The 16,968-nt window shown below is 41.6% G+C and overlaps 1 protein-coding gene across 1 annotated transcript; it reads left to right on the top strand.

Moving 5' to 3' along the window:
* The first annotated feature begins 11,234 nt into the window (after positions 1 to 11,234).
* Positions 11,235 to 13,637, top strand: CLDN23 (claudin 23). The gene has a single exon (XM_006183137.3). The coding sequence runs from the start codon at positions 11,955 to 11,957 to the stop codon at positions 12,834 to 12,836; it is 882 nt and encodes a 293-aa protein (XP_006183199.3). The 5' UTR covers positions 11,235 to 11,954; the 3' UTR covers positions 12,837 to 13,637.
* The last annotated feature ends 3,331 nt before the right edge of the window (positions 13,638 to 16,968 follow it).

The following is a 16,968-nucleotide window of genomic DNA, read 5'->3' as shown; positions in this document are numbered from 1 at the left end:
AGCCACTTATTTCTGTATTCACTAGGAACATGTAATTTATCAGGTGTTTAGAAAAGAACCTGATTTCATTATTGTCAGCAGCACAGCCGCTGAATGAGGATGTGGGCTAGTAAAAATAAAAACAATGTTTGATACATTTTTTTTTGTATTTATCAGCAGGGATAAAAATACTAGCTAGCTACACTATAGACTGGAATTTTAAAACGCCCAGAAAACTCATTTCCCTTGTTACATATGTAGGCAATGAGTAACACTGGGCCAAATTCCAATTAATGATATTCAGATTCATGGCACAGAAATTAAAGGGTGTGTTTCTATGACAAAGGGGGATGTGGTGAAGCAGGGCGGGTATAAATTAGTAGAGTTCTCCCCTTCCATCTTCTTCCTGAAAGGAAGTAGATCAGTTCATTTTACAAGTGCAGATTATCTCCAAAAGTCACACTTGGAATTTTGTTCACCTGCCTAAGGGTAAAATTAATCAGCAGTGAAACTTATATCATATTCAGGACAGAACAGCAGAGAGACCAACTATACATTCAATACCCTCTAGCAAAATATTGCAAGAAGTGTCCTTTTAAATTTACAGACCCTGGCTGGAACTTCATGCAAAAAGATTGGTGAAGAGTTAGCGACAATTAGGATTCTCTGGGGGAAGGCAGGACAGAATGGACTGGAAGAACTAGGTCCATAAAGGGCAAAGGTCAAACCAAATCAAGTCCTCCTGTCACCAGACTGGACAGTGCTCACCATCTCCCAGCCCAGACTTCACATAGATATTTCTGGGCCTTCCCTCCCTCTGTCTCTGTCTGCAATGTTAGTCTCTCAAAACATCTTACCCAGGGTAAATATCACTTCTGTGACCCTCCCACCATGGCCCTCTGCCCCAGATATAGCATTCTGTACATACCTTTCTTAGTGTCTGTTTCTCTGCATCATGGCTGTTTACTTATAATTCTGTCTTGCCCTTTGTCTAAACTGAGCCAGTGTTCTCTTTCACCAGTACCAGGCTCAGTGAGCACTCGACAAATGCTTGATGAAAGAATGAATAAATTAATGCATTGATGGAAACTAGATTTCTGGACCCAAGCCTGCCAATGTCAGCCCTCATTTAAATTCTCTAATCATAGTTTCCAGTATAGTTTTGTTATAAAGAAATGCAATTCAGTGGTTTCTAAAATAAGTACAAGTCTAGGATTTGACGGCAGTGTTCTTCTGTATCAGTTAATTATTGCTACATAACAAACCAGCCCAAGACTTAATGGTCTGTTATTTATTATTTCTCTAGAGTTTGATGAGTGCTTTTTCCTCTGATCTTGTCTGGGCTCACTCATCCAGCTGCATTCAGCTCGCTGAAATGGAAGGTCCAGGATGGACTCACTTGTCGGGGGCCTCTGTGCTAGCTGTCAGCCAGGTAGCCTTGGTTCTCCTCCAAGCTTCCTCTCATCCTCCATCCATCCACTAGACTAGCTTACTTACTTGGACAGGCTCCATTACACAAGCATCTGTCAAGCCTCTGTTTAGTTATACGTGGTGGTCCTGTGAGCCAAGGCGAGTCACATGGCCAAGTCTAGGCAACGTGGGAGGGAACTTATGGAACTTACTTAGATTCCGCCTCTTGATGGACAAAGTGACAAAGAATTTGTGTCATTTTTAATCCTTCGCAACATAAAAGAAATCCTATTAAATTAATTTTGTTGTTGTTGCTATTGTAAATGAACTTTCTCTTTTCTATTTTGCTTTTTTCTTTCCAGTATTTGTACCCTTCAACTTAGGTTCTTAGCCAGTTTCATTGGCTAGCCCTTCCAGGTCGTTGTCAAAAAATAGTTCTCAACTTATCAGGAATGCTTCTGCTATTTCACCACTTATGCTGTTGGCTACTGATTTACGTAGCTATTCTTTACCACTGAGGGAAATATCTCTTTCTTTTATTTCACTAAGGGTTTTTGTTGTTGCTGTCTGTCTTAATTAGTAATTCACATTGAGTTTTAACAAAAAAAAGAATCTTTTAGTATGATTGTTTTCTTTTGATTTATTAATATGATGGATTATATTAATAGATTTCCTATTGTTGGGCATTCATCCATTTCTTAAACAAATCCACCCTCCTCCACTCTCCACCTTCTGTTGCCAGGTGTGTGTGTGCATGACTGGGGTGGGGGAAGACTGCTCTACATACAGTCAGTTAATCCCAGTTTCCTGGTCCCACTTCTCCCACTTGCCCCATCTATTAACGTCTCCATCTATGCTGCTTAATAATGGTCACCAGCCACATGAAGCTACTGAGCACTTGGAACGGGACAAGTCTGAACTGAGATGTGTCATGAGTGTTATTAGGTTTTAAAGGATTAATGCAAAAAAAAATAATGTAAAATCCTTCATTCATAATTTTTATAGTAAGGACATGTTGAAATACTACTTTGGATATAATGGGTTCAAATAAGTATAGTATTAAAATTAATTTCACTTGTTTCTTTTTCCTTTTTTAAAAAATGTGGCTACTAGAACATTTTAAATTACTCTTACATATATGAATACGTATTTACATACATAATTACATACATCTGTATTGAACAGCACTGATCTAGCTGAATTCTATTCCATGGTTGTAAACTCCTGAGCTATTGTGACATTCCTATTCAAAGACGGTTGGACATATCAGTGACAGATGGTGGCAGTAATGGGCCAGAATTGCTTTCATCACTCTCTATGCATTCCCTGCAAAATTCCTTCCATGTTCACTCTGACCTTGTCCTTGTGACTTCGCAAATGTGAGCAGAGGCTTGAAGAGTGCTTGTGTATCCTCTTTTGCTGCGAGAACTCTGAAGCCACATGTGAAGCAGCCCCAGGCTTCCTCCCAGAGAATTATGCCTTAGGGAGAGAAGCCGTGCTGTGTTAGGCAAACCAGCTGTCCCAGTAGAGCCCAGCCCCCAGCCCAGACACTGCAGACATGTGACAAAGCTGAGCCAAGACCAGCAGAAGCATCACTCAGCCAAGCCACAGGATCAAAAGAAATAATAAAATATTATTATTTCAAGCCATGAAATTTTGGTGTAATTTTTATGCAGCAAAGAGGCCAACTGATTCTGTACTTTAAGTCTTTAAGAGAGAGATGATGCTGTATGTATAGTCAGGATTGGCCATAATTTCATTTAGTTGTATGTAAATATAAAACACATTGCCAAATCATCTAAAGTCTCTTACAAATGGATTTCACGCTAGCCAAATCTGTCACCAGTATGTCATTTATTACCCATGTCCTCTCTCTCTTACTGTCACCTGCCTTGTCATGCAGTTGAAAATTTACATACTTTATGGATTTCTCTCAAGAAACTTCCTCCTCTCCTAACCATTTATAGTTTAGCACTCTTGCCTCTATGAGCTAGGTTTTATTGCCCCTGCAATAAGTAACTTTTCGTAGGTGATGTGACTAATGGTTCAACACTTCTGAATCCTAGGTCATTACTTCTCCAGGGAGTCTTCCATCTGACTAACCCTCTAAAGCCAGCCTCCTCCCCGTAGGATCAGCAGGTCTTCCCCAGGCAAAAGAAGGAGGACACGTATTTCAGCTAATTAAATCTGTTATTTAGAACAGAGTCACCAAGTAACTTGGCCAGCAACCCAGTAACATCATGACCAGAACTGTTCATGAATTGTACTCTAATGAAATCTGTTGTCTACGAAATTTAAAACATATTCAAGGCAAAACCACAAATACCATGTGGCTGGGGTCTCATAATAGAATAGGGTATCCACTGACCATCTTTCTAAGTTTCTTTAAGAGAGATTCCAATCCAAATGCATTCACATTCTTTTGATTCTGTCTTCCTCATTATACCAGCACTTCTTTGTATCCCCTTAACAAAACATTATTCCAATATGGAATTTACATTCGAATTGTATTATTCTGGAATTTTATATTCAAACTGTCCAATTATATATAAAAATTCTACTCTCAGAAATGCTCCATTACATTTTCAATGACTGAGAAAAAAATATTTTAATTAGCTTTAGACTTCTATATCAAAATTGACCAGAACCAGCCTCTAAGATTTTTATATAACTTCTTCTGCAAAACGAACTCAATTTTAAAAGTGTCTAGGTTTTCAACACTTAAATTTGACTTGCAGAATGAATTACCTCAGGTCTAAAAACAAAAGGAGTATAAGCTAAGGGTTCAGGTTATTGTTAATGCTCCACACACTACACTGGTTGGCAGACTGGACACACTTGTTCTAATGCCACCGCCTCGTGTGTTGGCTCTTTGTCTCATATCCCATAGCTAAAGAAAAGTAGACAGACGTACCTAAATATTGCCTTTTTTCACGTCCCTACCGCATACTCATACGAACATACTACTCTCCACTATGCTCTTGAAACTTCTAGGCTCCCATTTTATTATAAATTTCAGAAACACTAGATAGAGTATAATGAGGTTTAAACCCAATATCACTCAAATACAGATTAATCTGGCTTTGTTACTATTAATAAAATAATATTTTAAGTGCCTACTCTTTGTTACATACTTTATAAAGGTTACCTTGTTCATCCTTACAACAATCCTATTGAGTAGAAACTAACTGCTCCATTTTAACTTGAAAAAAGTTAAGCTTCTGAGAGCTTAACTTGGCCCAATAGTAAGAATGCACATCAGAGCCAGTTCTGCTGTGTCAAAGCTGTTGCCAGTTACCTTCACTCCATCATTCTGAAAGTCTCTTCTCTCTGCACCTCTGAATTCACATCAGGAAAATAAGGAGGTTAGTTAGAGTCCCTGCTCTCATGGTCCTTCTAGCCCCAACATTTGCTTATTTGCACATACCACATAGTGGGTTTGCCTATTTCTCCATGGCTGGGTTTTGTCCAGGTGTTTTTGAGTATAACTGGGTCAGGAACTGAAGAATGTCTGTTGAGCTGTAAACATTGTGCGTTGTTATTGATCCAGGAGAACTGAAAACTGATAAAATGCCTGACTGATGGCATCAAGCTTCGCACTGACAAGTTTTGCAAGTTTAACCGGTTCCGTTCTGAATTGCTTCTACAAAATAGAGTTGGAGAGGAATGCTGAACGAAGATAAAATGGTCTTTCTCAAAAGTTTATACTTAGAAAGGTCTCTAATTTTTGACATTTGCTTTCTAGCTACTAAACAAACCTCACGCCAGCCATAAAGTGAGGAACATGCATGTTTTGATAGGATGTGCTTGTGAAATCACCATCTAGATGTTAGTGGTGTGTAACTCCTCTCTCTCTCAGATTTTAGTTGTTTCAGTGACATTCACCCCATTTCTGTCTGTTGATGTGAAACATAGCTGTGCACAGAAGCAAGACAGGACAAAGAACTTCCCAGAGCAATTCTATGCTGTTTCCTACTCAGCAAGGAAAACAAGTATGTCCTGCAAATGTCCAGGCAAGGGAATTATCTTGTCCTAAAATGGGGAGGGAGTTGCTTTTTTTAATACTCCATTTTCATTCCCAAGTTCAGAGGACCCTTCAGCGAAAACAGCTGCTTGTTGAATTATTTACCTTTACTTTGTCCAAAATAATTAAATCCAATGGAATGGGACAATAGTTCCCTTTAAAACCACTATAGTTCTATTTGATATCTTTAAACTAAAATTTCCCCTTTAATTTAATTTAAATTTTCTAAAGTTTATGGAGTTTATTTAAGCTTCCTAACGTTTATGGACTGGCAGTATACAATCTTTGTCTGTTACTAGATTCGGTGCGTTTCTCACATGTATTTAGAAGTTGCATAGCATAACACTGTAAATGTAACATTAGGTCATCCACAGAATTGTCCTATCTGCTTGGCAACCACAGGAAAATACATTCAGAGTTCCAGGAAGAAAAAGAGAAAATATGTTTATTACTATTTCTGAGTATACAGTACTTACCACAATTATGAGCATGACATTCATAAAAGTGACCTTCTGAACCAAGAAATAATGTAAAAATGAGAAAACTGAACGTATGGTTCCTCTGTTTACCAGTCTACAAAGTATTTGCCAAATATATTGTTGAAGTTCAGAGTCAATGCCAAATGTGAATTATGAGGCCCATGACAGATCTATATGTTGAATTTTTGCCCTTGCTGTTTGGTGCTAGGTAAAGTGTTTCTGTATCATGCATAAACATGAAAAATACTTGGAAATACAGAAAAATAACCACCCAGTTTTCTTCCTAGAGTTATGTGCTTATTGTTTATTGTGTGTACATTTCTGTGAATGATTTGATGTTACATCAAAATAGAATTTAGCTTTGTGCTTTTCACATAAGACTCAGCCTAGTTATTGCCATAAAAGACTGTACATTCACAATTATGGAAGAAAAATTTGTGGCATAAACTTATGGGACTTGACTTCAAAGTCAGAGAAATTGAGAAACTTAACTGCTCCTATGAACTTTTAAAAGTAATCTTTTTCAAATTTAATTTTAAAAATTCTGGAAAAACGAAATTTTGAAAATGCATAAAAACTCAAAATAAAAACCGGTTGTGAATCCCATCACTCCAAGAACAGCTAATCTTTTGGTATATCTCTTAGTATTTTTCTATATACATACTTTTTTTTTTTTAACCTAATTGGTTTCTTGCTGCAATACTGTCTTATAATTTGCTTATTATAAAGGACACCACAGTGAATATCCTTATAGCTAAATCTTTCCACATACTCTGTTTATTTCCTTGGGGAAAATTCCTGGAAGGTTAATTGAGAAATCAAAGAGAAGGCACATATTTAAGGCTTTTCAAAACAAACTGAAACTTCACTTCTGAAATATATTTACTCTACCTCCACTAGGGACCTTTTCCCCAACCCTAGCCAAAATTGATAGCATTTTCCCCCTTAACTTTTCTAATTTAAAAAGAGAAAAAATGGTTTCCCCACATTTTATTTTGCATTTATGTAAATAAAAGGGTCATTTAATTGATACCCTTGAATATGCTTATTAGGTGTTTATTTTCTTCTGTGATTGTGCATTTTCTTTGCCCATTTTTCATTGTGATATTTAGTGTTCTTATTGATTTGCCAGATAGATATGAAATATTAACCTTTTTTTCTGCCACAAAAATGAAAAAAGATTTGTCCTAATTTTGTTTGAGGCAAATTTTGTGTATTTGTGGAATAAAAAATGTTAAGCTTTGATATAGTTAGGTCTATCAAACTTTTTCTCTGTAATTACCAACTCTGATGTTTTTCTTAGAAAACCTTTCCACATCCTATATATTTATCTCCCCTCCTACTTCCTTTTAACTTTACCAGGATTCCTTTTTATATGTTACTATGCAGGCCTTTTTTTTTTTCTTAAAACATCTTTTGTGATAGAGGGGCTTACCTTTTTTTCTTCTCCCAAAGCTAAGCAATTACCACACCACCACTGAATTTTCATGCTTTTCTGTATAAGTTGAAATCTCGCTTTATCATGTTATAAATTTGTACATAACTAGGATCTACTTTTGGCCTTAATTATGTTTTATTAATCTACCTATTCTAGTGCTAATATCCCATTGTTTCAATTATGGCTTTATATCACATTTAGCAGTTGGCACGTGCATGCTTTTTCATTGTTGTTCTTTACAAAAGTTTCTTAATATGTTTAATTCACTAATTTTTCCAGATGAACTTTGAAATTACTTGTTCCATTCTAGTATGACTTTTTATTGGAATAGGATTGAATCTTTCCATTAGTTTGGAAAGCATTACTATCATTATAGTACTTGGTTTTTCCATTTAGGAGTTTGCCATGGTTGTCATGTAGTATGAATTTTGGCAACACAAACAGACAAAACACTTACAATGAAAAAGAATACCTTTCTCAGTCTGAACTGAATACTACCCCAAAGACCTAAATGAACCTAATCTGTGGCACAGTAAATCATTTTGCCCTGCAGTGGACAGAAATGGACAGGGTTAAAGAGACGCAGGCTATGTGAGCAACAGCAGCTGATTCCTGGGAGCATCCCCACCTTTGTAAAGGAGGCAGCCATGATGCTAAGCCAAGAAGGGTTTGAAGCCTCTAGAAGATAAAACTTGGACAAGTTTTTTTTTTAAGTGGCATGATATCCCACATACCTTCTGATTTGTACAAAAGGGATGACAAATAGATTCTTGCTTTAGATGACCAATCACCACACAGAAATGATATAGAGTACATTTTAAATGATATGTATTATCATAGCAGCATTATTCACAATAGTCAAAAGGTAGAAACAACCTGTGTCTGTTGACAAATGACTGCATAACAAAATGGGGTCTGTTCATACAATGGAATATTATTCAGCCTTAAAAAGGAAGAAAATTCTGACACACACTACAGCATGGATAAACCTTAAGGACATTATACTAAAAGAAATATCAGTCACAAAAGAACAAATGTTGTGTAATTCCAGTTATATAACTGGCATTGGGTAGTCAAATTCACAGAGACAGAAAGGAGAAGGGTGATTGTCAGGGGTTGGGAGGATGAGCAAATGGAGAGTTGTTTAATGGGTAGAGAATTTCAGTTGTGGAAGATTAAAAGATTTCTGGAGATTCAATGTGAATGTCCGTAAGACTACTGAACGGTGCACTTAAATGGTTCAGATGATACATTTCATATTCTGTGTATTTTACTATGATTTTTTCAAATGACATATACTGTGTCTTCCTTTTACTGTGTAGGAATTTTACTAAACTTCTTTCATTTATGTAACAAACTTAAAACTATTTATTGAGTACTTTGTATGAGCTAGGCATTATTCCAGGTGCTGAGATAGACCCATAAAAAACCCAGCAGTGTCCTTAGTGTTTGGAACTTAACAGTGCAATGGGAGAAACATTATAAATAGGTCAATGTGTAATTAATAAGAAAAAATTTGGTAGTGATAAGTTCTATATAGAAAATAAATTAGGGTGATGTGATACTGAGCTAACTGGGGGCTAATTTAAATTTGATGTCAAAGGCTATCTATTTATTCTCTTCAGTTCCGGGCTTGAAAAACAGTTTTTAGGCTGTATGCCAACAAGGAAAGCTAATGACATGTGGAAGGTCTTCATTCAATTCAGGCTGTTGTAATGCTGTTTTAAAATAGAGAATGATCACAGTTTAATTTTTATTCTATAACCTACTGAACTGAATTTGTCATTGGAAGACTAACAATGGTGTTTAGGGACTTTGAGGACATGTCATAACAACACACTTATCTTTGCTCCCCAAAGTTTGCAACGTGATCTCCAAGATAAAGTCACTGCAGAAGACTGGGGTTTTGTGGTACTAGGCGGCGTCTGAGACCCAGCCTGTGTAGGCTAACAGAGGGCCCAGCATTCATCCCTTTAGAATTAGTCACTGGGAGCTCTCTGTTTATTGGGAAACCTGGGGCACTGTAAACAGACTCCTGCCTTAGGCCCCTCTTCAGAAAAGAAAGCTATTATAGGGCCTGGGGATCGGCTTACACAGACAGGTACTAATCTCAGCAATAATTCATTCCTGCCACACTGTGATTCACGCTTTGTTTCTCACTCAGCCTCATGATGAATTCGGAGGCCCATGGAACAAAGAGCCCAGGTCTAGAATCAGATACTATACTTAATGCAGTCATCTCTTTTATTACGGTAGAAGGTTACCCTCACAAGGCTACTGTTTTTTTTTTTTTTTTTGTCATAAATATTGCGCTGTGCTATATCTCATTGTTTTGTCTGCTGAAAAAACATATAAACAACAAACAACTTGTTTATTGAAATGAATTAATAGTTTATTTTGGCCAGGCAGTCGTCTGTAGGTGAATTCTGTGGATACTATGTGAAAGAATAAAGGGCAGAAAGAGATAAAATGGATTTGTTGAGTGGCTACTGTGGGCCAGGCACCAAGATGGATTTCGGGGCAGAACAACTCGAACATTATCCCTCCCTCAGAGAATTTATCCCTGCCCTACACAACTAGCTGACTCAAGTAATAAGGAATTGTGGCAAGTGTTACGATAGAAGAGGGCGTATTTGGAAGCACACAATAGGAAAAGTTAACTTAATCTTTGGGATTGAGAAACCCTCGCAATGAAAATGGCATTTAAGCAGAGATCTGAAGGATGTGCTGGGCTTGAGAAGTGGCAGGCGGGACTCTAGAAAAAGAAAACAGTATATGCCAAGGTCTAGAGTCAAAAGGAAGCACAACACTTTGCAAAAATGAGGAAAAAATCCAGTTTTCCTGGGTTATGGTGTGAGGAGGTGGTGGGAGTTGGAGAAATTGTAACCCTTGTGTACTGTTGGTGGGAGTGTAAAATGATGCAGCTGCTATGGAAAATAGTAGAGCAGTTCTTCAAAAAATTGAAAATAGAGTTATCATATGATCCAGCAATTCCACCTCTGGAGAATTGAAAGCAGGGACTCAAAAGAGATATTAGTGCACCCTTGTTCATAGCAGGATTATTTATAGGAGCCAAATGGTGGAAGCGAAGTGTGCATCAAAGGATGAATGGATAAACAAAATGTAGTATATACACAGTGGAATATTATTCAGCCCTAAAAAGGAAGGGAATTCTGAGACACGCTATGAACGTAAGTGTGTCTGGAGACATAAGTGAAATAAGCCAGTCATAAGTACTGCATTTTCCCACTTGTGCAGATATCTAAAGTGATCAAATTCATAGAGACAGAAAGTAGAATGGGGGTTGTCAGCGGCTGGGGAGTGGGAGGGGTGGTGGTAGACCCAGGGAGTTACTGATAAATGAGTAGAGTTTCAGTTTGGGAAAGTGAAAGTCTGCAGATGGGTAATGGTAATGGTAACAAACAATATGAATATACTTAATTTCAATGAACTGTACACTTATAGATGGTTATGTGTATTTTTAAAATTTAATTTAAAAATTTTCAAAAAACAGTGATTCCTATCCCTGGTATTGTCCACTCTAAAATTATTTCAAACCAATGCTTAATTAACTTCGATTTTTAGAAATAATTTTAATTTTAATCAGTTATAAATGTTCACACACTAACATTGTAAGAAATACAGAAAATGAGGAAAATAATGTTAAAGGATAATTTTTAGGAAAACAAAATCTTTCAAGAGGCTGAAATAAGAAATTAAAATCCACGGTAACTCCTCATCCCAGAAATACACTCGCTTTGATTCTTTTGCATCAAAGTTAATTCGGAGCATAGAGTCTTTATTAGACAAATCAAACAAAATACATAATTGCAACACTTCGGAAAATGCTTCCCGACCTCTGGGTACGCCTGCCCAGCGCATCTCCGGAGGTTCCTCCCGGTAGGCCTCGAGTGGCTGCGAGCTAACAGAGCAAAACTTCGAGGGGCCATCGGATCCTCGCTGAGGGTGGAGGGAGGACAGGCTACAAGCGCAGGGCCGGCAGTCAGGGGTGCAAGAAAAACTTGAGCAACCGACATCCGCTGAGAAGCAAGGGACCTACGCGGCGCCGCGGCGGGGTGCGGCCGTCGAGGTGGTGCCGCCCCTTTCCTTCCCCGCCCACGGCCGGCTGGGCCACGCGGAGCCTCGCCGCGGAGCCGGGGCGGGGCGACCTTTGCTCGGTCCGGAGCCCTGGGGCCGCGCCGCTTCCTGCTCGCCGCTCCCGCCCCTCCCACCCGGACGGGTTAGACCGCGGCGACCGACGTCTCTGGTCACCGGCACCTCAGGCTGCGGTTTCGATGAGACTCGCCCGCGAGCTGGTTTCGATTAGGCGGCCAGGAGGGAGGGAGGGAGGGCGGAGCGGCCAGAACGCGAGGAGCGAACTAGGGACGAGCGGCGGAGCGCGGACGGCCCCGGGCCGGAGACAAAGAGTGGCCGGAGGAGAACTGGGCTCAGAACTCCGTGCTCAGGACCCCGGGAGCGGCGGCGGCGGCGCGCGTACGGACTTCGGGGGACCGGAGCCTGAGGCGCTCTCTGGGAGACCAGAGCCTGAAGCGCTCTCCCGGGGCGCGAAGGCTGAGAGTGCAAGGCGGCGGAGGCGGAGGAGGCGGCAGGTGCGCCGTCCAGGATGCGGACGCCGGTGGTGATGACGCTGGGCATGGTGCTCGCGCCCTGCGGGCTGCTGCTCACCTTGACAAGCACGCTGACGCCCGGCTGGCGGCTGGTGAAGGGCTTTCTCGACCAGCCGGTGGACGTTGTGTTGTACCAGGGCCTGTGGGACATGTGCCGCGAGCAGAGCAGCCGCGAGCGCCAGTGCGGCCAGCCGGACGACTTGGGCTACTTCACGGCAGAGCCCGTGCGGGTGGCGCGGGGACTCATGATCACGTCGCTGGCCATCACGGCCGTGGGGCTGCTGCTGGCGACGCTCGGCGTGCGCTGTTGGCAGGACGAGCCCCACTTCGCACTGGCCGGCCTTTCTGGCGTCCTGCTCTTCGCCGCAGGCTTCTTGAGCCTCATCCCAGTCTCCTGGTACAACCACTTCTTGGCGGATCGCGCCGTCCTGCCCGTCCAGGCCAGCCCGGTCACCGTGCAGGTCGGCTACAGCCTGGTGCTGGGCTACCTGGGCAGCTGCCTACTGCTGCTTGGCGGCTTCTCGCTGGCGCTCAGCTTCGCGCCCTGGTGCGCAGAGTGCTGCCACAGCTGCCGCAAGGAGACCCCGGACAACCTGCGCCGCAGCAGCATCAGCACCGTGTACGTGGACTGGCCCGAGCCGGCGCTCACGCCAGCCATCAAGTACTACAGCGACGGCCAGCACCGGCCGCGCCCCGCCCAGATCGGCGCCTCCAGCCAGCGCAAGGTCGGCTTTCCGATGCCTCGGCCGCCGCCCAAGGCGTACACCAACCCGGTGGATGTGCTGGACGGAGAGAAGGCTCCTGACTCCCACCACGGCGGGTCCTCCCTTAGCACCAGACCCTGCGGCAGCGCGCTGCCCTGCGACTCTGACCTGTAAGCGGCGCCCCCAGCCTGCAATGGTCAGGCCCTGTCTGGATGAAGGACTTAACACCAGGGTCCAACCTTGAACCTGACTGTTACCTTCCCACTGGAAAAACCTGGCTCGGAGTCGGACCCCCGGACACATTCCAGTAACTGATTTGGAGGGCGATCTTACTTTCCTGTGGCCAAAGTCGACTCCTTGAGACGGGATGATTAGTTCAGGTTGGGTTTGGTTTTCTTTTTATAGAGTTTAGTGTTCCTCCCCAGAGGGATCAGGGTCCCCTTATGGAGCAGCAGGCTTTTCATATGTTAGGCTGAAAGATATAAAAAAGGAGACTTTACATTATGTTGACCCGAAACAATAACAACAGGGTGTCAAAATCAGCAAATAGAGGCTCAAGATTGATTTAACACCTTGAAACAACAACATTCTGAAATGCCAATGAATCCTGCATCAATACGATTATTTTTTTTCCCCACTGTATAATTCATTTTCATGCAAACTCAAGAGGCCAGTATATTTCTGGCTATATTTCAATGAGGCTCTTAGAATAAATGTAGAGCCATGAAAATACCAGCAGCTTTAGTGGCTTTTATGGAACGAAATAACCTGATTAACTTGTATTTACATTTCTTCATGTATAAATAGGATTTACCTTTTTTTATCACTTCTTTTTGGTTTAAAAGTTGAGGTCACTCCAGAGTTTCTCTTCTAGAAGCCAGAAGGAGAATGAAGGGACTAACGCTATATTGTTCTATTTCTCTGCTACCTCACCCTGGACCTAAAGTACTGTATATTAAATATTTGGTACAATCACTTTAGGCTAACGTCCATCTGTATCTATCTCTTATTTATAAATAATATTTGAAAGCAAGAGTTTCATTATACTCACAAAAGCTTTTTTGTATCTGGTACAACCTTTGGGAGTTTAAGCATTCATTACTAACAATTTCCTAGGTGCCTACGCACTGTTTCTGAAGTCTAGCACTCAGATCTTTGCACCTCTTAGCATAAGATTACTAAAAGTAGCCAGTGGGCCCCACTTCAATCCCTGATTGCTTTATTTTGAGGTTCATGCTGTTTTCTATGTAAAGCCAAGTCTATTGTTGAAAAAACTAGAAGCACCAGTTTCTACATGAGGTGAGACTAGAAACCTTTTCCTCTTGTAACAGTGCTGCCTGAAATCACAGGTGGGCAGCTGTGTATTCCATGAATGAGACTAAATCTCCAACAGGGCCGGCTCCAATTCCAAGTGGTTGGTTTAAAGGCGCCTTGAACGGAGTGAATCTCATCTTTAAAACCTGCTGTTAGTAGCCAATTCTGGGGTTGGAACATTCCGTTCAGTAAGCACTGATAACAGAGCTATAGTAGAACTAACTAAACAGCACATACTGCTTGTTAGCAGTGGAAGGGTTAATACAGTTTCACTTCCTTTGTTTCTTTTTGCAACCAAACTTTAATGTGCTGGCATATTGCTTGAAGATCTTTTTCAAATGCAAATTCTGATTCAGTAGGTCTGGAGTGAGTCGTGGAACTGATTTCCTAACTGGCTCCCAGGAGATGCCAGTGCTGATGGTTCACAGACCCTCTTTGGAGCTGCATGGCTTTCACTGGGACGGTGCCTCACTCACATGTCCATCCCACTGGCAGCACACAATCAGACTCTTGAGAGCTACCACCTCAATGAGTTAGGGGAACTTGATCTAGGGAACAGAGCCAGAATGGAGAAAAGGACCCTGCTTTCTTCAGCTGAGACCTCAAAAGGCAGGAATTGGGCACCTGAGAAGTCAGGATGTAGCAGACAACGTAAAGATACTCGGTTTCTGGCAAATACTGAAATTTCTGAAACTTGCCTACATCGTAATTCCAAATATTTCTAAGTGAGCCTTGGTAAAAACAATCAAAACTGGTACTTTGTGTGTTTCTACTTCTCTCTGCCCTCTTATTCTCCACTGGCTTCAATCCAAAACACCTCCTCTTTGGTGATTAAGATTTGTTGCCAAGAGCTAGAACTCTGTTTTTGCCCTATCAACAGAAATAAAACCAAACTCCCTTTAAGAAATACAAACTTCCTTTTGCTATAAAAATATTCAAGATGGCTTGGAAAGAGACTCCTATGTCTGCCAGGATCTGGTCTGGGCCTGAGGGTCGTTCTGTGCTCCAGCAGCACAAACTGACAATGGGCTTGAGACTCAAGATGCTGGAGGAGGCTGGAGCCTTAGGCGTTGCTGTTGTGGGCAAGCACTTGTCCTGAGCCTGATACCCACTGGCCAAACAACTATGCCGCAGTGAGACAGCACTGAGTGAAGTAGCACTGCCTCCTGGCCTCAGACCCTTCACACCTCTGATATGACATTACAACTCATTTTTTTTGTAATCCTAATGACATCCAGAGGATGTGTCTGCATTTAATGGGTGATGTCTTTTCAAGATTACTCAAGTTCTGCCTGGAGAACTGAGGAGTCTGTGAAAGTAGAGTAGGCTCTGCATTAACACAGCACCTGTGCTACCTGTTTGCTAGTCAGCTCTGATCCAGGTGTGCACACTTACTAAGGAGGGGCAAGGTTTTAGCTCACAGGCTGTTGTTCCTTGCAGAGGCTCTGGGAGGTGCTGTTGAAGATGCTTCAGCAACCACCTTCCTCTACCTGGCCCTTATCCTTGGTCCAGTAAGTTTGGAGGAGGGGGCACCTGTCATTCTGTCAGCACATTTCTGGATGCCTTGGAAAGCAAATCCACTCCAGGCTTTGCCTTTGTGGAACTTTCATACTCTAGCGTGAGAAACATGTACAAGGCAAATGAAGAAGAATAAACCAAGGTCAAGGGCTGGAGAAAATAGGGTGATAGTTTAAGAAAGGTGGTCAGGAAGGAGGTGAGAACAGAAAGAAAAGATTGGGCATCAGAGAGAACAGCAAACTCCAAGTTCCTGCTAAAGGAATATTAGTGAAAACTAGCTGGCAGAGCGGTATTGGGACTGGCTTGTTTTGCTTCTCCTTCACTCTAGAATGGGGTGGTAAGAAGCTGGTGGTACCATTGAGTGAGTGAGTCCGAGGAAATTTTCTGGTCTACACTGTATTGGGCGAATAGCTTTTTTAGGAGGGAATACAGTCTGGAACAGATTCCATCTGTTGTGGAGAAATATTTTCAGAATCAAATAGAAACAACCTGATATATGAATAGATGGTGAAGGATATTCTGTTCTGCCAATGGATAGGTACTTCCACAATGCAGTAGGCAAAGAAAGATATTTCATCCTCAGAGCCTCATCACATCCCCAGAGTGCTGGGAAAGGTTAGTAATCAGGATCTCTCTCCCCTACACTAACCCTACATCTTCACTCTGAGCTTCCTAAAATGAAGGGCTGTAATTAATCTCGAAAACTCTCAGGCTCTTCCTTATGTATTATCTACTCTTAGGTTAAATTCTGTTCATGATTTAGCCAAGGCTATGTTTTCACCCTCTTGACTTTAACTACTTTCACCATCAGTTTAGAGGTGTCATATTTGAACACATCATTTAAATGTTCATATGTGTAGTTTTCTTGGTGTATTTTCTCATTTTACCTCTAAATTGAAGTTAGGGGCACAGACGGTTTCTATTTATTTTGGCAGTCCTAGAATGGATACTAACATTTCTTCAGAGCCTGTTAGCAATTTTAATAAATTAAAGGTGCCTCTAAAAGCCATTTCTGTACCCAAGTGCTTCCTTACTTGACACACAACTTATCATGCACCTAGGAAGTAATTTGTGGCCCGAGGCCACTGGCTCGAAACCCAGGAGGGGGCGTTTGTCACTGGATGGCAAACATGTTTGGTACTATTGGACCAGAGTGTGGTAGAGTTGTACTTAAGTCATAGTCATCCTCTCCACCTGCCCCCACTGGGGAATCAAGCCTTCTGGTCAGTACTGCGTCCCCCTACACCCCAAGCTTTGTCCGTATTTTCCCTTCTTTGGGCAACTTAAACCATGTTTTCCTGTGTTCAGTGCTGCTTCATTAAGATTTGCTGGAAGAGGTCATTTTATTGTGTGTAGTGAGGAGAGCAGAATGTGCGCAGAGGTTGTTGGGAGATGGGGTGAGAATTTCACACAAATTTTTATCTGAAGTATTAATTGAGTTCCTTATTTTCCCCACTTCCCACAGGGAGAAAGA

This window comes from Camelus ferus, chromosome 26 (assembly GCF_009834535.1).
Source record: "Camelus ferus isolate YT-003-E chromosome 26, BCGSAC_Cfer_1.0, whole genome shotgun sequence".
Classification (NCBI taxonomy): Eukaryota; Metazoa; Chordata; class Mammalia; order Artiodactyla; family Camelidae; genus Camelus; species Camelus ferus.
This window is presented reverse-complemented; position numbering and strand designations above follow the sequence as displayed.